The following is a 25,361-nucleotide window of genomic DNA, read 5'->3' as shown; positions in this document are numbered from 1 at the left end:
CTCGAGGAGGTGAGACAGCTGCAAAATCTGAATGATCAGAATGTCAACAGGATGGAGACCAGTAGGAACGGTGAGGAATATGACGAGCAGGAGAGGAGCTCTGTGGAGAAATACTGTAGGTGGCAGAGTTCTTAACGTCAACAGGAATTTCTCTTGACGCAAACAATGTTGAGATCTGCCGACCGCTCCCCGGAGAGGAGAAACCAACAAACCACAATCCTTTTAAAGTTTGTCAATCGGCATCAAACAGAAAGCAACCTTATTGAAGCAAGGAAGATGTCTGAAGGGAACCAACGTTTTTATGAATGAGAACCTCACTAAAAGGAATGCTGACATCGCCAGAAAAGTATGTTATTTGAAAAAGCTGGGAAAAATTCAAAGCACTTGGGCAAAAGACTGCACGATTTACATTAATCTGAGTGGCTCCCATGAGCAATACAGGGTTATCATTATCAGGAGCATGGAGGAGCTGCAGAATTTTTTATCCACTGCAGTCTAAACAAGAGATAGATGAAGATGCTGGTCTTACGAGGTGAGGAGACGAACTCTACAATCAATGGCTTCTAATTACAATACATTTTCTTCAACAGTCACATGTAACCACAACTTTCAGAGAGATCTGAATACAGAGTAATCAGAACTTAAAATATTCAGTGTTAATTATAAAAACATGCAAGATGACTTAGACTCTGATAAATTATTTTCCACTGTTAATATGGACTGCAAATATTATAGCATACACTGAAAAAAATAACTAATAAGATTTACTTAAGAAAATCCTCGTAACAATTTGCACTAACAATTTGTAAGTAATTTTAATGCATTTATGGACTTATACATTACAAACAGCAATCAAGTAAAACTTACTTAACTTCCAGAAGTCACTTTATGATACAATCTTAAGTAAAATTTACTTAACTTCCACAAGTCACTTTATGATACAATCTTAAATAAATTTACTTGGTGGTATTTCCATTGGAAGGTCCATGTACTTAGTTTTATGAAGTAAAATGTACAATACTTTACTAAGGAAGGTATTGAAAATATTTAATTTACTTAGCTACTACTGTTAAGTATTACGTATTACATTTGAGTAAATTTAAATATGATTTTCAAATATATTTACCCGAACCTCATTTCTACAATAAATGTGACAAAAAATGTACTCTGCAGTTGTTTATTCATTATTCAATATACATTTCTTCCAAGAAAAATGTATAAAAAAAATTACTTTGTCCATGTAATTGATTTAAACTTTCAATACAAAAATATGAAATACTTTGGTCATGTAATCAGTTTACATTTCATAAAACACAACAATATTAACGTTTTGGTCATGTAATCGGTTTACATTTCCTAAAACACAACAATATTAATGTTTTGGTCATGTAATCGGTTTACATTTCATAAAACACAACAATATTAACGTTTTGGTCATGTAATCGGTTTACATTTCCCAAAACACAACAATATTAACGTTTTGGTCATGTAATCGGTTTACATTTCCCAAAACACAACAATATTAACGTTTTGGTCATGTAATCGGTTTACATTTCATAAAACACAACAATATTAACGTTTTGGTCATGTAATCGGGTTACATTTCATAAAACACAACAATATTAACGTTTTGGTCATGTAATCGGGTTACATTTCATAAAACACAACAATATTAACGTTTTGGTCATGTAATCGGGTTACATTTCATAAAACACAACAATATTAATGTTTTGGTCATGTAATCGGGTTACATTTCATAAAACAAAACATTAAACAAAACTATGCAAGCAACTTTGTTTTCAGTGCTTGGATTTTTGGGGAGAACTTAATTGAGTCAAGTTCCAAAAGAATTTTCTGAAAAACTTCGAATGTGTAGCGAAGTGCACGAGGGTATTCTAAATTCAGCCCATAAATGAACCCCACGAGCAGAGCACAGGCTTTTGCAATATTTTTACACTTGGAAAGGATCTCTTGTCCCTCAAGAATAATTTTGAAATCCACTGGATCTTCAATTGAATGGACTACCAAGATTTTCAGGATGTCTCCAGAGGGATCACAGTAAGCGTCCTCCTGTAACAAAAAAATAAAAAAAAAAAGGCAATTACATTAAAATCAGGGAATCAGGGTATGATATATAAATATATAATGTATAATTCACTTCTGTGGTTAGGGGTTAAAAAGAATACTATCAACGTATTCCCTGCGTGTCGTAAAAGGCGACTAAAAGGGACGGAGCGAGAGGACTGGGAATCCTCTCCCCTGTAACTACATTCCTAAATACGGACAGGGCAGAGTTGGGAAGGGGAGATTACCTCCCCAAACCCTTAAGATTGGGTCGTTGAATGTGCGGGGTTGTAGTACGGATGGAAGCAAAAGAGATCTGATTGGAAGGATGTTTGGAAGGAGGGGAATGAGCGTGTTAGCACTGAGTGAGACAAAGATGAAAGGGAAGGGTGACTGTGTTTGGAAGTGCGAGTGGGAGAATGTCTGGTGTAGAGAGGGGGAGAGCAAGAGAAGGTGTGGCTTTGCTGGTGAGCTGGCTTCCCTGTACAAGGGTAAGGGTGATAAGTATGAGTGTGGCAGTTTTAGGGGTATTAGTCTGTTGAGTGTTGTAGGCAAAGTGTATGGGAGAGTGCTGATTAATAGGATAGTGGAGGGGACTGAGTGTATGATTGGTGAAGAGCAGTGTGATTTCAGGAGAGGTAGAGGGTGTGTGGATCAGGTGCTTGTTCTGAGACAGGTGTGTGAAAAGTTTTTGGCTAAGGGGAGGGAGTAGATCGGGGGTGATGCTGTAGTATCGCGAGACCCAGCGAGACGAGTGTGGTGAGTCGACTTGGCGGCGCGTAAACATTTGAACAAACATTTTCGATCTTGTTTCATTTTTCCGCCATATTAAAATATTTCCTGCTAACTAACATAACCTGTTAAGAGTATTAAGCTTCTGTCAGCCTGGAGGACCTGGAGAATTTCATTGACGAGTGTTTTAATACCTGCAACATGGTGAAGCCCAGAACCGCCACCACCACCCCCTCCGCCAAGCGTGAACGGCCTGAGGACTCTCCCGGGGCTGTGTCCTCTCCAGGCAGCGGAATGAGCGATATCCTGGATTTGATTGATAAAAAGCTCTCCAGCTTTGATTGCCGCCTCAATCTGCTGGAGATCCTCCATAGAGAATTTCAAGGTCTGCGGGAGTCTCTGGAATTCAGCCAGCAGCAGGTGCGGGAGCTCGCAGCGGAGAACCAGGCCCTCAGAGAGACAGTCAAGATCCTGAACAGTGACACCACTCGTCTCTCCGAGGAGAACCGATCCATAAAGGAAACCCTCCTGGATCTTCAGTCGAGGAGCATGAGGGACAATCTAGTGGTCGCGGGGGTTCCAGAGGAGGCAGGAGAAGACCCCGAGGCCACCGTTAGATCCTTTTTAGAGGTCCACCTGAAACTCCCCAAGGAGGAGGTGCAGAAGATCTCTTTCCACAGGGTTCACCGCCTCGGAGGAAGAAGGTCCGACCACCAGCGCTAAATTGCGGCTAAATTCGAACATTTCAAACAGAAGGAGTTGGTGAAGGGCCGCGGACGGGAACTGAAAGGCACGCATTACAGCGTAAATGACCAGTTCCCGGCAGAAATCCTCCGTAGAAGGAAGATCCTGTTCCCGTTGAGGAGGAAGCATCTTGCTGCTGGTTCGAGAGCGATTGTGGCCGTTGACAAACTTTACGTGGACGGCCGGCTGTTCCGGGACCCGGAGATCACCCCCTGGCTGTGCTGAAGGCTTTCAGATCCGCGCTGAGAACATCTGCGCTGCCCAGAAGAAACCCGCTAAACTAACTTCAATGAATGGAAAACAGGATCATCAATAATCCACACCTCGATCGCAGGAAAACAGTCTTTTTTTTTCCTCGTCACCTCAGTCCCACTGATGTTTCTATTGTTGTTTTGTTGTTGTTTTCGTTTTCCCTTCTATCTCTTTTTTTCTTTCCTTTACTCTCCCCCCCCCCCTCTCCCCCCTCATTATATATAAATCACCTGGAAGCAACTCATCCTCGGTAAGTATTTATTTATGCACGGAACGGGCGCGCGCGCACACAAGCGCACACAGGGGCGTGCACATGCGATCCCGCACACACACGCCGACATACTGCAATCACCTCACACAGGCTCTCATAGGACGCACGCGACACGCAGCTCACATAGCCAGAAAACGTTCACGCGCACAGCGCTTCTCAATGCGGGCACGCGCACACGGACCGGTACACAAGCACTACTTAGCTTTACACCTTTTCAGTCAGAGCAGTTATGAACAGTCTTAACATCGTTAGCTGGAATGTGCGTGGACTTGGCTCTGAGCCAAAGAGATTGAAAGTGTTAAATCACCTGGATGGTCTAAAAGCAGATATAGCTCTACTGCAGGAGACCCATTTATCGAATTCTTTGAATCACCTTATGTGCTGCTTACAATTTCCAGTTATATACTCTGCCAGTTACAACTCCAAACAACGAGGAGTTGCTGTTTTAATTAATAAAAATCTTAATTTTACTCATAAGGATACAGTTACTGACCCAGAAGGCAGATTTGTAATCATTAATATATCCATTCAGAATAAGGACTTTTGTATAGCGAGTATTTATGGTCCTAATGTTGACGACTCTTCCTTCTTTCACAGATTCTTCACCTCACTCTCAGCTCACTCTGACTCCACAATCATTATAGGAGGAGACTTCAACCTTGTTTTGGACCCTGAACTTGACAGACTCAGCACAGCAGCAAATCAGCGTACATGGCGGTCTGCAAGTATTCTAAAGCAGTACATGAATGATTTGGGTCTCTGCGACGCGTGGCGCTCATGTCACCCAAACACTAAAGGGTTCACCTTTTTTTCTCCAGTTCACTATTCACACTCCCGTTTAGACTATTTATTAATCAGTAACTCTCTTTTAAAAAATATTCAAAGCTCCAATATCCATCCAATTATTATCAGTGATCATGCACCAGTCTCTGTAAACATTTCTAGGGAAAAATCCACACCCTCTGGTACAATCTGGAGGTTTAATACGTCTCTGTTAAAGGACCAGGAATTTATTGAATTCTTTAAAAAAGAGTGGGCAACCTTCTTAGACTTCAACAATACTCCAGACATCCCACCGTGCGTTCTTTGGGAAACAGCAAAGGCAGTCATGAGAGGGAAAATCATTTCTTATTCAACGCACAAAAAACGCAAAGAGAAAGCAGATTTATTAGAATTAGAAAATAAAATCAAAACCCTGGAGACGGCTTATGCTGCTTCAGCACAGGAACGTATTCTGGGAGATCTGAAAAATTTAAAGCTGCAGTTAAATGACATCATTAATAAACGAACACATTTTCAAATACAAAGGCTACGACTTGAAAGATTTGAAAACTCTAATAAATCTGGCAAATTTCTGGCTAATCAGCTTAAAATTAATAAAGAAAAATCATCAATCACCTCTATTATGGACCAAACAGGAAATGTCACTCATGACCCGGTCAAGATTAATAACGCATTTGAAAACTTTTATAAAAACCTGTACACACCGCAGATCAATCCGTCAGAGCAAAGTATTGACCCATTTCTTAATAATGTAAACCTACCCAGGCTAAATGAGGATCAAATCACAAACTTAGATTCTCCGCTCTCGCTGTCTGAACTTCATGAAGCTCTGTCACTTATGCCCAATGGTAAAGCACCAGGGCCTGACGGCTTTCCTGCTGAGTTTTATAAAGAATTCTGGGAACAACTGGCACCAACATTTTATAAAACTGTCACATCTATTAATGAGAGCCAATCAATGCCACCTAACATGAACTCAGCCAACATAATTCTTCTTCTAAAACCAGACAAAGATCCCACTAGTCCTTCAAGCTACCGCCCTATTTCTCTAATCAATGCAGATGTAAAAATTATCTGCAAAGCACTAGCACAGAGAATAGAAAAAATCACTCCTCACATAATTCACTTCGACCAGACTGGATTCATCAAAGGCAGACACTCGGATGATAATGTCCGTAGACTAGTTAATATAATAGACTTTGCCACCATTGAAAACCAGGAAATGACGGTACTATCGCTGGATGCTGAAAAAGCCTTTGACAGAGTAAATTGGAAGTTCCTTATTGCTGCCCTCCATAAGTTTGGTTTTGGAGAAGCATTCATCAATTGGATCAAAATATTATATCACAACCCCAATGCATCAGTCAGAACTAATAAACAGACTTCAAACAGGTTTTTTCTTGGAAGAGGAACCAGACAGGGCTGCCCACTCTCTCCTTCTCTTTTTGCTATATTCATTGAGCCTTTAGCTGCAGCAATAAGACAGAATGAGAGCATTATAGGAATAAAAACCAAACCAGCCATCATAAAATTAGTCTTTATGCGGATGACATATTACTGTTTTTAAGGAATTTCCATTCTGTAAATGAAACAGCAATGATCATAAATGAATTCTCCTCCATATCAGACTATTCCATTAATTGGAATAAGTCTGTTTTATTACCACTCAAAGGGAATATGGAACAAAGACTCACAATTCCAGTTAAAACAGGAAACATCAAATATCTGGGTATCTACTTTTCCCCCAAACTATCAGAACTGGTGCAGCTAAATCACACCCCATTACTGAAGAGCATACAGGACGATCTAACACGCTGGACCAACCTGCCTCTGTCCCTTATGGGCAAGGTAGCCACGGTTAAAATGAAAATCTTACCCAAGGTTAATTATCTCTTCTCAATGATTCCCACACAACCGCCATTAAAATGGTTCAAAACATTAGACTCATCCATATCAAGCTTTCTATGGAACAACAAACCTGCAAGAATTAGTCTAAAAACTTTAAAATCTGCAAAAAGCTGTGGAGGATTAGAATTACCTAACTTCCACAAATACTTTCTTGCAAATAGATTACAATATATCTTAAAATGGTTAAAAAATAATCCAGAAACCAACTCATGGTTAGACTTGGAACAGGCGTTATGTGGAAAGATCAACCTGTCACAGCTACCATTTATTAGCCAAACAGTTAAAAAACAGGATTGTTTCAAAAGCATTAATATAAATACCACTTTAACAGCCTGGTGGGAATTTCTCAAAATATCAAAATCATCAATTCAACCGTGCAAAATGACACCCATCTGGAACAACCCGGACATACTTATTAACAAAAAAATGATTCACTTCCCAGCTTGGCAAGCAGGGGGCATAAAACAACTAGAGCACGTAATTATTGATAGAAGATTCATAACTCCCCAGGTACTTCAAGAAAAACATGGAATAAATAACTTCTTGGAATATCAGCAACTTAAATCAATTATTACTAAAAAGTTTAAATACAGAGACAACGATTTAAAGCTACCAGATGTAGTTAACACTCTGATCAATTTCTCAATGAATAAAACTCTCTCCAAAATATACAAACTTTATGTAATTTAGATAACAATATTTCACTTCCGACAACAAAATGGGATGCGGATTTGAGCATCAGCACAGATGAAAGTTTTTGGTCAGAACTTTGTCTAAACACCTGTAAACTGACAAATAGTCCAAATCTGCAGCTAATCCATCTCAAAACTCTTCACAGAATTTACTACACTGGACAGAGGATGTTCAAGATGGGTCTCAGTAACTCAGACATTTGCGAGCACTGTGATAATAATCTACCCGACAGCTACATGCACGCACTGTGGTTCTGCACTCCTGTCCAGGTTCTCTGGCAGCAGGTATGTGCCGATTTATCAGTCTGGCTTAAGGTTTCAATCACGGCCTCACCGTCACTTTGTGTGCTGGGTGACATGAGTGCCATCGATATAGAAGAAGGATTAGCATCTATCATTTTCATAACTCTTTGTATTGCCAAAAAACTATTTTAATAAATTGGAAAAACAAGAAAAATATAAACATAAGTCAACACAGAAATCTGCTGTTTGATCATATCAGCTTGGAAAAAATGTCAGCCCAAAGTTCAAGTAACTTTGAAAGAATTCAGTCTCTCTGGTCTCCTGTGGTTGACTCCATGACTTAGGGGGTGGAGGGCTTGGTCGTCGCTGCTCCTTGCCCTTCTGCCGTGGTTTGGGGTGGGGGTCGGGGCTTCCGGTGCCTGGCGGGGGCGGTGGGGGGCTCCGTTGGTCGGGGGGTCGGGTCCGGTGCCTGGGTGGGGCGGGCTGGGGCGCTGCGTGGTCCTCTGGGCTTGGGTGTGGGGGTGCGTGGTGGGGGGGTGGGGTGGTGGTCTGGCTTGGCTTGGGGGGGTGGTCCCTTTGCCTGTGCTGGGGGGGGTTGGCGGGGGGCCCCGCTCGGGGGGGGGGGCCCAGCGGCGCCGGATGGGCTGCCCATCTGCACCTGGGGCTGGGATCGGCCCTTCCCTGGCTCTGGGACGGGACGGGACAACCCTCTCGGGGCCCCCGGTCGCTCTGGGTGTCACCCGCTTCGGCTGCGGGGTCTGGGGTGGGGTGGGGTGGGGGGCTTGTCGGCCCTGTCCTGTGGGGGGGCGTTCTGGGGGGGAGGGGGGGCCCATTATTGGTACGGGTCGGGGGGGCTAGCGGGGCGGGGTCTCCGCTGAGGCAATCAGTGGTTGCCTCGGCCGGTTGGCCTCCTCGGCCCCGTCGAGGCCTGACCAGAGCTCATCTAGGGCCGGCGTCTGGGGGTGGGGGCCTGGGCTTGCTCCGGGGGGGGCGGCGCTTTCTGGCTCCTCTCTCTCTGTGTGGGGTGGGTGGTGCCGGGCCTGGGGTGTCGGCGTCTCCAGGGGTGGGGCCCCTGGGCTGGGTGGCCCTGGCCCCTTTGCTGGGGGTGGGCTGGGGGACGGCTGTTTGACCACCGGGGGACAGTCTACCAGCTGTCCCTAACTTACCCCCTTCCTCATATAACCTCATATTAGGGTGAGGGGGTGGGGGGTCTAGCCTGCGATGCGCCTTGGGGGAGGGCTTCTTGGGAGTGGCCCCCCTCCTATGGTTGCCGTATGGAGTGGGCCCCCCCTCTTTCGGTTTTATTTGCACCTTAGACATGTAGGGTCCTTGGTAGGGGGGGTGCTTGGACATCACTGCAAGCAAGCAGCAGATGTCCTCCTGGCACCCTACCCGCCAATTTTAACCGCACCTTAGACATTTAGGGCCCCTTGGTGTGGAGGGTGAGGGGACATCACTGTGAGTAATCAGGAGATGTCCCCTTAGTGCCCTACTCGCCAATTTTAACTGCACCCCCCTTAGTACACACACCCCTCCCCCTTCAATATATACATTCAAACATAAACACACACACATGCACAAAAAACACCCTCTCAAACACCCATACACGCACACACATTTTACAAGGAAGGTGGGACCTGGGTCCATCTGTCCCCTACCCCTTCCCTGGTGGGGGGTGTGGGCCCCTTGGCGATGGCGGCCGTGTCCCTTGGGTGCCGGCTCCCTGGGCCCGGCGGTGCTCTCTCCGCACGGTGGGGGGGTTCATATTACACCTGAGCCGGGGGTGTTCGTGTCCCTTGGGGGTGGGTCCTGGTCCTTGCCCCTGGGCGCTGGGCCCCGCCAAACCTCCATCATGGCCGAGCCTGGTCGGGCCATATTTATAACACCCCTTGTGGGCCGCCCTTTTTTCCCCGGGGTTCCCCCCTCCTGGGCGGGGGCGGCGGGCCCCTGCCTTGCTCCTACCTGGACCAACCGTGGGCCGGGTGGGTGGCTGCCTGGAGTGCGGAGCGGGTCTCCCTTGGGGGGTCCTGGCTCGTACCTGGGGTCGGGGCGGGGGGATGCCCGGAACTCCTGGGTGGTGGTGGGGTGCTCGTCTGGGGCTGTGGGCGTCCCTCTCCGGTGGGGCCCTGCGTTGGGCTCTTCCGGTGCGGCGGGGGGCTGCTTTCCTGGCTGGGCTGGGGCGGCGCTCTCTTTCCCTCTGCGCCTCCCTGCTTTCTGGCTCTGGGGGCCTCGCGGCGGTCCTGCTGGCCCTGGCCTGGGTGTCGGTCTTGGTCGCCCGGGGGGCGGTTGTTCCCTGCCTGTTCCCGTGTGGCGTTGGGGGAATTCCGGCTGCCGCTGCTGCTGCGGCGGGGGTCTGGGTGTGGGGGTGGCTGGGCGCTCCTCCTCCTTCTTTTCACATTCCACCATCCATTTTAGAAGAACATAAACACTCACTTGAGCACAGGTGTTAGCTCACCTTTGCACTAATAGTTTGCATGATTGAATGAATGAAAGATTTCACACTAGTTGGTTTAAAGGCATAGGTATGCGTTCGTGAACACTATCTGTTTTGTGTACATGTTGACATGTGGACATTTTTCAGCTAGCAGGTGTGTTGATAATATTTGAGTGTGTGTGAACAGGCCCCGCCCTTTTTGTACTACATTTGAACCACACCGTGGTGATAAACAACCAGTAAACCTGTCTGCTCTATACTGCTTCATGGTCTTACCCCCCCTTCCCCTCCTATTATCACCCTCCTACCCCCCCCTCTCTCTAACGTCCCTCTCTCTTCTTCCCCTCTTTCCTTTTCCGTCCGGTCCAACACCAAAGATTTTCAAACATGATTGAAATTAATAAAGTTTGGCCTCAATTACAAAAGGGGTTTATTCAGACATACCTTTGGTTTGTCTGAAGATGAATAACCCCTCTTGTTAAAATAAAATATGTCCAACACAAGAGGCCCTCAGCTCTCATCTGTTTGCCTAGCTGTTGGACAGGACAAGTTAAAAAAAAAAAAAAAAAAAAAAAAAAGTTGTTACTGTGCATAACCAGTTGTTAGTAGTGTAAAATAAAAAGAAATAAAACTTAAATTATGCAGACCATAAAGTAATCAATTAATACATTACATGGCAATCCTTGATGAGTTCGTCTTGCTTCTCACCGAGGTACAGGATTAGGCCGTTGATCACAGCTTCACGTCTCATCTTGATACTCTGGTTCTGGGAACAGGTTACTTATTAACACAAAAAATAACACAGTAACAAAAACAATTTTGACTAAACCCACCTGTCTAAGTTTTAGCAAAATCGGCTTTAGCTTGCTTCCAATGATCCCTCCTTTTGCCTCCATCAGACCAATAAGTTTTGGTGTGTACTTGTCCAAGTTATATATGAACTTCTGCTCCAGCGAAATGGTTGTTAACCGGTAGAATTCCTCTTTGATCTAAAAAATAAACAAAGAAGTAAATTTAAAATGCACACAAATTTAAAAGAATTACAAGCCTCATACCTCGGTTTCAGAAAATAAAGCAGGCCATCTCTCCATGAAATCCTTTATGGAGGGGGTGGACCTTACTACTTCCAGTCTTCGACTGGAGAACGTTGCAGCGATCTTTTCCTGGATCTCTTTGCCGTTATATTTCTTCTTTACATCAGTAAGTAGTTCTTTTCTAGTAAGTTCAAGAGTCTCAATTGTTTCCCCACTTGGAAGAGGAGGGAGGTAATTTACCTCTGCTCTTCTTGGCTTTTTGCAGATCTTGGGGGTATTTCTGCCATGTGTCTTTCCATGAAATGAGTTAATGTCAAGTTCAGGACATGGTACTTTTCGTTTTCTTAATTTTGATCGGAAATTAGCCATCTTGTACTTCAGGCGCTGCTGCCATCCATACAAGCCAGATAATGAAGTTCCTGGCTCTTGTAGGCATGGATGCTTTTTTAGCAGTGCTTCAACAACTGTCAGTATTTGCAAACCTGAGGGATAGGCAGTGTATTGAAAAATTTCTTCAGCAAGTTTCTCCAGAATGTCAGATTTCAAAGATGGATTCTGAATGAGAGAGCCATCCCTTTCACATGCCTTATTCCCTTCTTGAAGAAGCAACTCGACATTGTATGAAAACAAAGGTATTACAAAATTAGTTGGCCAGGTTTGTGAACGAAACGCTGGAGGCTGTGGTAAAATGATGGTGTCTGAACAATTTACCAAAGAACTGTTATCTGAGGCAGACTGATTCAGTGACCCTTGAGAAGATGCGGAAATGTCACCAACAGGAGCCAGTGTAAGAATAACTGATGGCTCTCTGTCATCAACTTTTAAAGTGTCTTTGTCCTTTAGTTCATTGGTGGATGTTAGAGTAAAGAACTGATTGTCAAAATCTTTGTCCATATACATTAGTGCCAAGTTCCCATCGAGGCAGAAATGATGCTTTACTGCCATAAGCAGTTCTTCCACTGTGGTTGGGATTCCGTCTGGCAAGTGCATTTTGCGAATTTGTGTATCCTCAATAATGACACGCAGCTGAGCAGCAGCACAAGACATCTTTTCAAACCTGGGAAAGCAGAAGGGCGAAAAGAGAGAAGTGTATAAATGTTTAAGTAATACAATAAATGTTCCAATAATACAAAGTAAGGCTTTACCTTGTTATCAAAAGAGATATGATGTTTTAGAGAAACCATTCGATCACCTCCCACAGAGTAGGTAACCAAAGGATAAACATCTTTTAGCTATGACTGCTGAAGGACTTTTACAGTGATTGTGGACTCGAGCTTGAACGATCTTAAATGCTCACAGTACCAAGCACTGTGAAGTTTCACAACAAACACTAAGCTATCACAAACTACAACTATTTGTAATATTTCTGCAAAATCTGGCAGATCATCAGTGGAATAATAGACCAGCATCATACCAATACTATAAGTGGTCCCTTGACATTCTGCCTTTCCAACCAAATTCACCATCTTTTCTCCAGGACATTTTTGTTTCAGAAATTCTTGGAGAATTTCATTTACAACCTCTAATGGTACTAGAGATGTTTTTGACACAGAAAAGGCAGGACTTTTGAGCTTTGAACCATGAAGGTGGAAGGCTATCATGGACTGATGTTTTTTTGCCATTGATTTTAAAATGTTCCGAAAGCAACTGGTCTGTCTCACTACCTTTTTGAAAAAGTGATGCTTGGCTTCAAACCTCATTGTCCACATGAAGACTAGTGGACCAAAGGATTTAATAAGTTGTGGGTAATGCTCAACAAAATGGTGTTTGGGAATCAATTTCTCCTCTGGAAACACGAGGGTAAATCTTTGCCTGTGCTCAGAAATCAGACTATCTAGGAAACCAATACTTTGATCTGTGTGGCCAGGTGACATTACTATTTCAACAACATCTATAAGTGTCATCAAAAGTTGCCATACTTGTTCGTCTTTTGGGACCTTGCAACCAATCATCAGAGGAAGGAGCCTCAACAAGCACCAATTTTCATGTGCATTACCTCCGATAGTTTTGCGAGAGGCAAATGTTGGAGGTATACCCTGTGGACAATTAGCTTTATCTTTCCCTTTGTAGGGAAAGTTTTTAATGGTTGTGTTGAGCTCCTGAAATGAGAAATATGTCTTTTTAATCAAGATGTCTAAACACAATGCCAGTTCTAAAGGGACAATGCCTTCGAGTAGATCATGTAACACGTCAGGTGGGTACCCTGTTGTTACATGAAAATGTTTTAAACTTTGAGTGATTGGACAGTGTCTTTTAACTCCATGACTATTGTCAACTAAATGTTTTAGAAGCTCTAAACGTTTTGATGACCTAAAGCTACAAAGTTTGCATGGCCATCTCATTGCATGATGTGCCTACTGTTTCTCTCTAAAAGATGCTGTAGAAACCTATCCACGTCCTCCTTCCTATTGCTGAACTGTCCACTGTATTGGCACCCTGAAGAAGAACAGAAAAAAGTAAATCAACACAATGACACAAATAAAACTTTAAACTAGCACATGCATGAATCAGGGCTCCAGACTGCGACCAAATGGTCGCATTTTGCAACCCAAATTTGAGTGTGCGACTGAATTTTACATCCAGTCGCACATGTGCTACCAGTAAATTTGCCTCCCCCACCCTCCGTATTTTTTTTTATACATTAAACGTGGAAGGGGCACAGCAATGAGCAATGAAAAAAATCAATGAGACACGAGCGCACACGCACGCAGACACACACACATACTCATGAAACGCGAGCACACACTCGCGTTTCATTGAGTGATGCCTGTCTGTGAGGCGACCAATGCGTGTGAGAAGAATAGGGAATGGTCACTGTAAGTGGCTAAAATGCGTGGAGGGGGAGGGGCCTAGAGATAATCGAGCTTGCTTAAACATCTGTGGGAAGGAAACTGAGACAGATATCCTCACAACCTGATATGTGCGTACGTCTGAGCAATGAGCAAGCAACCTATTGATTCGTTCTTCCGACCTGCGGCTAATGTACCAGTGCCAGAGTCTACAGCAGGGGTCTCAAACACAAGGCCCGCGGGCTATTTGCAGCCCCCAAAATGATATTTTGCGGCCCCAGCCTTAATGTGAAAGTTTAATGTTAGTGCGGCCAGCCAGTTTGTATGAATGACACTTTTTCATTGTCCTGCGCGGAGCGGACAAAGCGACCAATCATAGTGGGGTATATGACTCTTGGGGCCGTACAATGACCGGGCTTGAAAGCAGAGGAACATTTAAGGCAGGAAACCTGACAGCCCCCTCCCTGGACCACATTAAGGAGTTCCTTACTTTCCTTTTTATTCGCTTGTAATTTTCTAAATACATGCAGTCAGTGCTGAACTTTTCTCTGGGCCGCACGGAGCTGGAGGAGGGTTAAGGTTATGGTTACAGTTAAGTGCGCGGCGGCGCATCAACCCCGACCAAACGGTTCTCATGCACAGCTGTTACGGCAGCACACCGCTCCCATGGGAGATGGTCAGCTGAGGAGAATAAATGTCCCACAGCTAACGGGGCTTTAGCATTAAACACGTGCGAGAAACAACAAGATTTAATTTTAGACGCACTTAAAACACGTGGGGAAAATGCAACGATAGACGTGTTTAAAATGAACCATCGTTGGGGAGACCAAGCCGGGGGGAGGGGATCTGCAGAGAACAGGAAGTTGGAGTTGTCCTTAACATTCAATTTAGTTTTAGTATGCCTCCCCCCATAGTATGATCTGTGATATTATATCTTTTATAATTATTTTAATGTTTTGTAATGTATGTAGCCTTTTTTTAATCAATTGGTATTTTAAGTTATTTTAATCGATCAATGAACTACAAAAAAAAACAACAAAAAAAAACAAGTAAAAACAAAAAAGCCAACCAGGGGTTGACATAGCCCAGAAAGTTGCACTGGTTTTTGAAAGTTACTGGCCCTGCCTGAAAGTTACTGGCCCAACACAGCGCACAGCGCGACCCGCCGCTCAGCAGGTGCTTGCAACTTTAGGGGGGTCTGGTGACATCTAGCACTTATTTACACACTTTTCAATGACTGAAAATGGAGCATATCAAACTTAAATCTGCTATAGTCTGTTTCAGATTTTTTGAAGAGCGCACTGCAGTGTAGTAGGTAACACTAGTTAAGAAGTTTTCATGCTGCTTCTAATCACTGCTATTTCACATTTGTTCGTAATCAATAGTTAAGAAGTTTTATTTACTTTTTTGCTCTGACTGCCTTGAGGTTCTGCTTTATATGTTACTGTTGCAAAGTTACATTTACTTTTTATTTACTTTAGTTACTTAATTAAATTAAATAATTGAAAAATTAAATAAAATTAAATTACTGAGATCATTCAGCTAACTAGAAATACTTACTGCTTACAGTGTTGTAAAGAAAAACAAAATTAAGTACTTTGACATTTTACTGCATTTGAGTCTGAGATTCAGGTATTTGGAGTTGCCTTTGATTCTTTGACATTCAGCTTAAAGCTTAGTGCATACAGTTTCATCTTCAATGCATTCATTAAATATCTTGCTGTCCATACTACTAATTCCACCCATTACTCCATCTAACTTTCCTATCTATTCCTGCTATGTCTTCCACATCTCTGACATGATTCAGTCTCTCTTTAGTGACAGTGTCGGATTTTTGATCATCGCGGTGAAAAACCACCAGGGGGCGCGCTGATGTATGTGTCAGTTTCAATTTATCTGCGTAAAATGTAATAATACCCCACTGGCTTGTTCCTTCGTTGTTGCTGTTTAACATTGTTTTGTATTGAATTGTTACATTCAATAAAGTTAGAAAAAGTGAGCGCGTGGGGCTCGGCAGTGACAGCTGCGCGGGCAGGCAGGAGAGAAGAGTGATAAAAGGTTTACCATAGAAACCCTTGAAGTCTGAACACAGGACTAGCAGAAAAAGTAAATTATGAAGACGAGGTAAATCTACACGTTTTTCGCAAAATATACTTTATTGAAAAAGGTGAAAAATATATTAACCGTTAGATATTTTAGTGGCCCGAGCGGACAAGTGAAAAATAAAGTCTTGTAGTCCGTACTGCTCGAAAAACAGGACCGGGCCAGCAGACAAATGGCTATGTCGAGCCCTGGCCAACTGAATCTGTTTTGATTGAAATATCATGTAATAGACTTTAGACTGATCTTAAATTTTAGAAATGAAATTTAAACATTATAGGTGTTTATCAAAAGTTATTTGAACATGTATCTGCTACTGATGTTTTGAATTAAGGGCACCTATTAAAAATTAAAGTCTGTAAGTAACATTTTAAATTTGACTGTGGTCATCCATTATTCCACCAAGGTTTTATATAAAGCAGTGCTTCTCAATTCCCCACCCCCAGGAAAAAGAAAATGTTGCGCCCAGTTGTGTAAGAAAGCACCTGCAGCTCCTGTACAGTCTCACCCCACACCCAACCCCCTCTTGCGGTAAGCTGCTTTGAAACCCTGTAGACAGTTCATAACCACCCCACCCCCAACCCATTTTTTTCCCTATGCGGTCAATTCAAATTCGTCCATCGACAGTCCGGAACTCCACCCCCGCCCTTGTCGACGTCTGAAAAAAAAAAAAACATTAATTTTCTGGCAGTTAATTCTAATTTAACGGCTCCGAGTACCCCGGTCGCCAGTAAAAAATGTATCCCCACCACCACCCTCGGCCGGTAGTTCAATTTCAGCGCACTTTTATTAAGCACAACTTCACTTTCTACGGTCGTCAATTTAAAAACAGTGCGTTTTAAAATATATTTATCTTATTTTTTTCCCCAAGACAAATTTTGTTTATTCCGTCTCATTTTAACTTACTGCTAACTTGAGCAAGTAAGCTAGCAGGTATCAGCGAACAAAACTGCAAACCAGTCAAATACATTAGAACTGTAGCGAGATAATTCCTCTGCTTCTAACAAAACATTGACAAAAGTACAACCATTTTTAATTTATGTAAAATACTTACGGTAATGCTGCAACGACACGGCCGCGATAGCGGTCTTCCTGCTCTGCTTCTTAAATGATTTTTCCTCTGGCTCGGTGGCTCCTTCGCTCGAAAATAAAAATTGAGGGAAAAAAAGGCGTCGGCCATGTGTACGCATGCGCGCAGATTTTTGTATACGGATTTAAGTTTCTCTAGTAAAATTTACATAATATTGATGAATGCTGACAAAGTTAATACAACAGTTTATAAAATAGATCTTACTAATAAATAATTATTTTATCATTACTCATACAAAACATGTAAAATTTAAGTTATTTACTAGAAATATATATGTATTTGCATAATCTTTAAAATATTTTGTAGATATCATAAGGACTAATTAAGTATATATTATTTGATCAAAAAGTTAGTTTTTTCAGTGTAGATAATTCAAAAAAGTCTGTTAACCAACAAGGAAAACTGTCAATCATTCACTTTGACAGCAGAAGCATGTGTACAAACTTTGGAGATAGCAAGGACTATCTACAGAATATGTATGGGACGTTCCTTTAACATCATAACAGTATCTGAAACTGGGTTCAGGCATGACAAAGACACTGACTTTGAATTGAAAAACTATTAAATATGTAAACAGAGTAAACAAAAAAGGAGGAGGAGTCGCAATCTATAAAAGAAATACTAAGTTTACAGTAAAGGATACAATGTCAGTTGCAGTTGATGGAATACTGGAATGTATCACAATTGAAATATTTAACGATTCAGGGGAAATTTCACTATATGCTGTGTATAGGTCGCCAGGGTCAAGCTTAGAAGTGCTCAGTGACTGGATGGAAAAGATGTTTACCCCTCAAAATAACAAAATATTAGACATCTGTGGAGATTCATTCATCTGATAAACCCCAGCAAACATGAAACAAACGACAACTTTACCAGCAGAATGTATGGTATGAGTTTATATCCAAACATAACAAGACCCAACAGAATCACAAAGTGCTACTCTAATTGATAATATATTTACAAATAATATAAAGTACACTCATATGAGTGGACTAATGATATGTGACATAACTGTTCATTTACCAGTTTTTGCACTGTTTTACTTCAATGCGAAGACAAACTTTGGAGTTTGTAGATGCATTTACTTTTATTTAACCCTTGTGCTATCCTAGGCACTTTAACGTTGGGATTTGGGTCATCTAGACCCACTAGACAGTGCTCTGAACCTTTTTTCTTCAATTATTTGTGATTTTCACTAGTATCCATTGATTACTTGAAATCTTTCCACTTTTATCCACTTTTGTCATGGTAGGAATAACACGTCAAAGTAAGGGTGGGGTCATCTAAGATAGCACAAGGGTTAAATAGTTTAAACTTTTGGGCAGGCCACGCAATGGACTGCCAAACAATGCCTCGAATTTCAAAGGTATTTGCACAGTACATAAGTCTTTGAGGAACATTTTACATTCCTCCGAAATTTTCTAATGCTGTTTCTACCTTGTTGGTGAGTCCTTCAATGTAAGGATAAATTATGCGGAAAGTTTTCTGAAAACAATCTTTTTTGCATTTTTTTTTCTTGTACTTTAAATTGAAACAGTTTTTGTGAAGCCTCTGTCATCTTTTCTATTATAAAACACAATGAAAAGTCACTTTAGTTGTGGCAGAAACAGAGCAAAGCTTCTTGTCCTTACAAAGAAAAACTTCAATGCAAACACAAATTAAATTAAAGCCGCAAGCGGCGTTGTATGCCCCGCAGACGCAACCCGCCTTCCACGCCCAACTCTACCACCGCCGCCCTCACAACCCTCACCGCCCTTAGCGCCCACCTATGAGATAATTATGCTAAATATGCTAACAATGCTAATGTGGCTAAAAGTGCTAGCTTTGCAATCAGAAGCATCAACTCTCTCAGAAAAACACATTACTTAAAATGCTAATTATGCTAACCATGCTAGTTATGCTAATGTGGCTAAAAGTGCTAGCATTGCGATCAGCATCATAAACTCTCTCAGAAAAACACATTACTTAAAATGCTAATTATGCTAACTATGCTAGCTATGCTAATGTGGCTAAAAGTGTTAGCATAGCAAGAGCTATTGCTATTGAACTTGCTGAATCCCTTTTAGGGTTGCTGGAGCTAATCCAGCTACTGTTGGGTGAAGACGGGGTACACCCTGAACAGGTCGCCAGTCTGTTTCAAGGCTAAGCAAACACCTATGAAGCATGATTTTGGACTGTGGAGGGGGTCAGAGAGCCAGGTGGCAGATTGTTATGATTCAAAAACAGGACATCATTACCATTTGTTTTTTGTCTTGAAGTTTACCTATCTGGAAATTTAAATTGTTGTTGTAGCCATTTTTAATAGAACCATGCCTGAAGGTTGTGCCCACTCTCAGAGGCAAAGATCCTCCACTCCAGTTTGCTTGCCAGAGCCAAAATAGTGAGTTGATCTCATGAATTGACAGCTGGCAGTAGCTGATATGAAATATCATTTAGGTGTATGTCTCCTATTCAGTGAAGATGGTATCATGAAGGACAGACGTGAACAATTTAAACAATGTCAGCAAATGCTCCACTCCAGACGGCTAAGACTGACACCTCAGAGATTTCATATTTACCAGACAAAAATGGGTTCTGTTCTCCTACAGTAAAGAAAGACTGATGTCATTGTGTGTGAGGGCTTAGTGTTTGAAATCATTTAGCTCTTACATTTGGCAGGAGTAAACACAGTGATTAAAATGGATAAAATGTAAACTCTCAGCAAACCCATTCACCAACATGTATCATTACGCACACACACAAATATATATATATATATATATATATATATATATATATATATATATATATATATATATATATATATATATATATATATATATATATATATATATATATATATAGCATGCATAAAATGAATGCATTCAACTTAAGAATGTCTCAAAGAACCAGACAATGTGGGATGGCAGTGCTGGAGACTGGCTCTGTTTGACATCTCTGTGATTCTGTTCTGACTGTTCTGATTACACATGGAGCCAAAAATGAAATATCTCACACTAGTTGGCTTAAAGGCATAAGTATGCAAGTGTGAACAATATCTGTATTGTGTACATGTTGACACGTGGACATTTTTTCAGCTAACAGGTATGTCTATAACATTTGAGTGTGTGTGAGGACAGGCCCGCCCCTTTGAGATTTGTATTCTATGTGAACCTTACCGTAATGATAAACATCCAGTAGCTTGTTGCTTTATGCTGCTTCATGGTTTTACCCCCCTCCCCCCTCCTATGATCACCCTCCTACCCCCCCCCCCACACCTCTAACATCCCTCTCTATTCTTCCCTCCTTTCCTTTTCCGTCTGGTCCAACACAAAAGATTTTCAAAAACAATTAAAATGAATAAAGTTTGGTTTCGATTACAAAAGGGGTTTATTCAGACATACTTCTGGTTTGTCAGAAGATTAACCCCTGTTGTTAAAGTAAAATATGTCCAACACAAAAGGCCTTCAGCTCTCATCTGTCTGCCCAGCTGTTGGACAGGACAAGTAAAAAAAAAAAAAAAAAGGTTACGTGCACACTCGGTAATGCATGTTAAAACTGCAGACAACACCGGCATCCATTTTTGCCATGGACGACTGACTATAGTTTAATTTTGTAAGTACAAAAACATAGCATAATTTTATGACAATAAACATTAATTTGAAAAGGACTCAGTGAGGAAAGGATGGCCTGATTGCCAAAGTTTTGGATGCACTACCTGGCACAGGGGTAGCAGGACAAACCACTCCTCCAGCAGCCACAGGGAGGGGGAACAGAACAGAGACCCTACAGCAGTGCTTCTCAAATAGTGGGGCGCGCCCCCAGGGGGGGGCACGAAGCGATGCCAGGGGGGGCGCGCGGTGGTGGCGGTTTTAGGCACAGGTTTGTCCGGTGCGCAAATTTAACGTGGGGGCAGCGGTGACAGCGGCTCAGTGCTTGGAAAATAATCTGGTCCACTATTCGGTTCCTATTGTCTGTTCTGTCTGTCCGCGGCTGCGCGAGTGAGAACGAAAGGGGAGGGGTGGTGTGGGCCCTGTCTGCCAGGGGAATCGGGGCACGCGGACCACTGCTACCGCTGCCTGTTGCCCAAGATCACCGCTGCCCTTAGATTCCTAAGCTCATGCTAACAATGTCATTCTTTATGAACTATTGTAGACATTTTGATGACGTGTCTTTATTTTCCATCCATGTTTTCTTTGTCTGCCTGTGGTTTAGTTAGTGTCAGACAGACATAAAGACAGCAGGTAATGCAGGAAAACAGCTGCACTTTTATGAGATCAGAAATAAACAATCCGTCATTTAGAAAAAAAAATCAGCACGTTTTTACCTATTTCTTCAGACTAAAAACGTTAAATATATTGGTGCTGCTGTGTTAATGTTTCAGATCAATTTAGATTTAATATTATTTATTGATTGAATTATTTTTTTCAGCATCAAATGGTTCAGTTGGTCAAAATGTTTCTAGTTTAAATAAGGAATGACAGATTTTTTTTATTTCAGGTACTTTCAGCTTCTTTTCTGTTTTAGACTAGAACAGGGTTTCTGTGGCTAAATAAAGTTAATATTTGTTGAAAGTGGATTTATTTTGCTTTTTTCTTTTGTTAGTGTTAAAAGATACAATTTTAGGTATACAAATTTTATGGATACTGACCTGATGTATTGTCACCGCGCGAGTGTGTCTGTGTGTGTGTGTGGGGGGGGGGGTTATGGGGGGGGGGTCAGGGGGGGCGCGAAACATTTTCTTTTCCTAGGGGGGGCCTGGCAAAAAATAATTGAGAAGCACTGCCCTACAGGAACACTTTAGAGACTTACTTATGGTCTGCTGTGTAAAGTGTTTAATTTCCAAGATCGCTAATCTAGAAGGAACTGTGTGCACTACTTAAATATGATTTGAGGATAATCAATCAATCAAACTTTATTTATAAAGCACTTTCATACAATAGTTTAACACAAAGTGCTTTACATAAAAAAGAACAAAATAAATAATATAAAAACAAGCAAGAAAATTAAAATAAACAACCACAAAATCAATTAAAGCCGCAAGCGGCGTTGTATGGCCCGCAGACGCAAACCGCCTTCCACGCCTTCCACGCCCAACTCTACGCACCACCGCCCTCACCGCCCTCACCGCCCTCACCGCCCTCACCGCCCTCACCGCCCTCACCGCCCACTTTTGATGAAGGCTAGTCAAAACTGCATATGCTAATTATGCTAACTATGTTAGCTATGCTAATGTGGCTAATAGTGCTAGCATAGCGATCAGCATCATCAACTGACTCAGAAAAACACATTACCTAAAATGCTAATTATGCTAACTATGCTAGCTATGCTAATGTGGCTAATAGTGCTAGCATAGCGATCAGCATCATCAACTGACTCAGAAAAACACATTACCTAAAATGCTAATTATGCTAACTATGCTAGCTATGCTAATGTGGCTAAAAGTGCTAGCATAGCGATCAGCATCATCAACTAACTCAGAAAAACACATTACCTAAAATGCTAACTATGCTAACTATGCTAGCTATGCTAATGTGGCTAATAGTGCTAGCATAGCGATCAGCATCATCAACTGACTCAGAAAAACACATTACCTAAAATGCTAATTATGCTAACTATGCTAGCTATGCTAATGTGGCTAAAAGTGCTAGCATAGCGATCAGCATCATCAACTGACTCAGAAAAACACATCACCTAAAAGGCTAATTATGCTAACTATGCTAGCTATGCTAATGTGGCTAAAACTGCTAGCATAGCGATCAGCATCATAAACTGACTCAGAAAAACACATTACCTAAAATGCTAATTATGCTAACTATGCTAGCTATGCTAACATAGCTAAAAGTGCTAGCAAAGCGATCAGCATCCTCAACTGACTCAGAAAAACACATTTCCTAAAATGCTAATTATGCTAACTATGCTAGCTATGCTAATCTGGCTAAAATTGCTAGCATAGCGATCAGCATCATCAACTGACTCAGAAAAACACATTCCTCCATTGGTGAGAGTTATATGTCATAAAATGCTAAAAAATCCTCTTTTTCCAAAATGGCGGCTTTTTGTTTATTTTATCTCCATAGCAACCATTTTATGTTTTGGTCCCCTTGAGAAGACGAACAGATTGACGTCAGTTTTGGACAAATCGGTAAAAGTAGACTTTTTGTCGTCCTTAGCAACAGTGGTTTTATGCTAACCACGCCCACATTCCTTATATGTCCATATCCAGTGTTTTTCAATGTATTCAGTTTCAGGCATTAATGCATGCATTCTATTATCCCTGTTTAGTATTGAAATGCATGGGAGTTATAACAGTGCGCCGCTTTGCTAGCTTGCCATGCGCACGCCGTTCAAAATCTACAACTTCTAATTCCAACATTTTTTCCACAGTAGCTTGTCATTGATGCCCAAAAAGTTTCGAGACGATCGTTGAAAATTCCAACGACAAGTTTACGTTTGAATCCAGTGGTAAAGGTGTTTTTTATAGAAAATTTAAGATGGCCGCCTTTTCCCGAGGTCAAAAGTCGACGAAACTCCAGAGGTGATTGTTGACTTACGCTAGGGACATGCGCGTCAAATTTCGTCAAAATCGCTCGAAAAAAAGTTCATTTTTCCATATTGTGTAAAATCGCGAAAAACGCAAAATGGCAGATTTTGGCACAAAATGGCCGCCAAACCGTAGGTTGTGTCGCCATCACGTAATGATTTCAAAACTTTCTTTGGATATACCCGACAAAGTTATCTGGGTTTTGTTAGCCGATTCTTAAAAATAAAATCCGAAAAAAATTTTTTTTGCCGAGTCAGCACTTTTTTTTGCGATCGTTTTTTGTTTACCACGGCCACATTCCTTAATCGATTTTGTCGTATGTGACATCGTTTTGTTCAGTGTGGGCCAGGGTATCGCATATTTCAGTTTCAGGATATTCCGATAAAATATGTGCGAGCTAGCTAAAATGGCGACGGTTGCGAATTCGCCACGCACACGCGTTTCAAATTCTACAACTTCTAATTCCAACATTTTTTCCACAGTAGCTTGCCATTGATGCCCGAGAAGTTTCAAAAAGATCGCTAAAAATCCGTAGGACGAGTTTTCGTTTGTATCCGTTACTAAAGGTGCTTTTTTATGAAAATTCAAGATGGCTGCCCCTTCCCAAGGTCAAAGGTCAACGAAACTTCTTTGGTTATTGTAGAATCAGGGTCTTGGCATGTGTGTGCAATTTCGTAAAAATCGCTTAAACAAAAGTGTCGTTTTCCCATATTGTCAAAAAACACGAAAATCGCCATTTCTCTGAGTTCGCCACAAAATGGCCGCCAAGCCGTAGGTTGTGTGGCCATCCCACAATGATTTCATAACTTCTTTGGGATATCTCCAACACACGTGTTTTGGTTTCGTAACTGTATTTCAAAATATTTTTTTTCGGCCCCATAAGCGATTTTCGGCCCATTCATTTTTTTTACGGGAACGCTCGCCGTGATGTCATCATCGTGGGGGGGGTGATGTTCTCTTTGCCGAAAATTCATTTTCAATTTATCCTAGGTGTGTGCCAATTTTGGTGAGTTTTCGGGTATGTGGCGGTGGTCAAATTTGCGATCTACGGATCCGTTAGAAACGGGAAGAATAATAATAATAATAATAATTAAAGCCGCAAGCGGCGTTGTATGGCCCGCAGACGCAACCCGCCTTCCACGCCCAACTCTACGCACTACCGCGGCCCTCTCCGCCCTCACCGCCCACAAATTAAAAGCTAATCAAGGCTGGATTTGCTCATAATGCTAACTATGCTAACTATGCTAATGTGACTAAAAGTCCTAGCATAGCGATCAGCATAATCAACTCTCTCAGAAAAACACATTTCCTAAAATGCTAATTATGCTAACCATGCTAGCTATGCTAATGTGCCTAAATGAGCTAGCATTGCGATTAGCATTATCAACTGACTCAAAAAAACACATTTCCTAAAATGCTAATTATGCTAACTATGCTAGCTATGCTAATGTGGCTAAAAGTGCTAGCATAGCGATCAGCATCATCAACTGACTCAGAAAAACACATTACCTAAAATGCTAATTATGCTAACTATGCTAACTATGCTAATGTGGCTAAAAGTGCTAGCATAGCAATCAGCATCTTCAACTGACTCAGAAAAACACATTACCTAAAATGCTAATTATGCTAACTATGCTAGCTATGCTAACATAGCTAAAAGTGCTAGCATAGCGATCAGCATCATCAACTGACTCAAAAAAAC

The 25,361-nt window shown here is 41.9% G+C and overlaps 1 protein-coding gene across 1 annotated transcript; it reads right to left on the bottom strand.

Annotated features, from left to right (window-relative positions):
• Positions 1–1,171: 1,171 nt before the first annotated feature.
• On the bottom strand, positions 1,172–17,396 carry LOC110015578 (uncharacterized). Its single transcript, XM_023950261.2, has 5 exons — positions 11,179–17,396; positions 10,957–11,112; positions 10,797–10,889; positions 10,568–10,656; positions 1,172–2,070 (listed from the first exon to the last, which is right to left on the bottom strand). The coding sequence occupies exons 1-5, from the start codon at positions 12,202–12,204 to the stop codon at positions 2,034–2,036; spliced, it is 1,401 nt and encodes a 466-aa protein (XP_023806029.2). The 5' UTR covers positions 12,205–17,396; the 3' UTR covers positions 1,172–2,033.
• Positions 17,397–25,361: the final 7,965 nt, after the last annotated feature.

This window comes from Oryzias latipes, chromosome 20 (assembly GCF_053564925.1).
Source record: "Oryzias latipes strain Hd-rR chromosome 20, Olatipes_Hd-rR_3.1".
NCBI lineage: Eukaryota > Metazoa > Chordata > Actinopteri > Beloniformes > Adrianichthyidae > Oryzias > Oryzias latipes.
The sequence above is the reverse complement of the archived record's forward strand: the minus strand, read 5'-3'. Positions and strand labels throughout refer to the sequence as shown.

What these genes read in the sequence shown, in the direction of transcription:
- LOC110015578 (XM_023950261.2), bottom strand. Translation starts at nt 12,204, where the DNA reads ATGTCTTGTGCTGCTGCTCAGCTGCGTGTCATTATTGAGGATACACAA. An exon ending in CTTTATTTTCTGAAACCGAG is followed by an intron (nt 11,113 to 11,178) that starts GTATGAGGCTTG and finishes TTTATTTTTTAG; the next exon opens with ATCAAAGAGGAATTCTACCG. An exon ending in CATCTTCAGACAAACCAAAG is followed by an intron (nt 2,071 to 10,567) that starts GTATGTCTGAAT and finishes TTTTTGTTACAG; the next exon opens with GAGGACGCTTACTGTGATCC.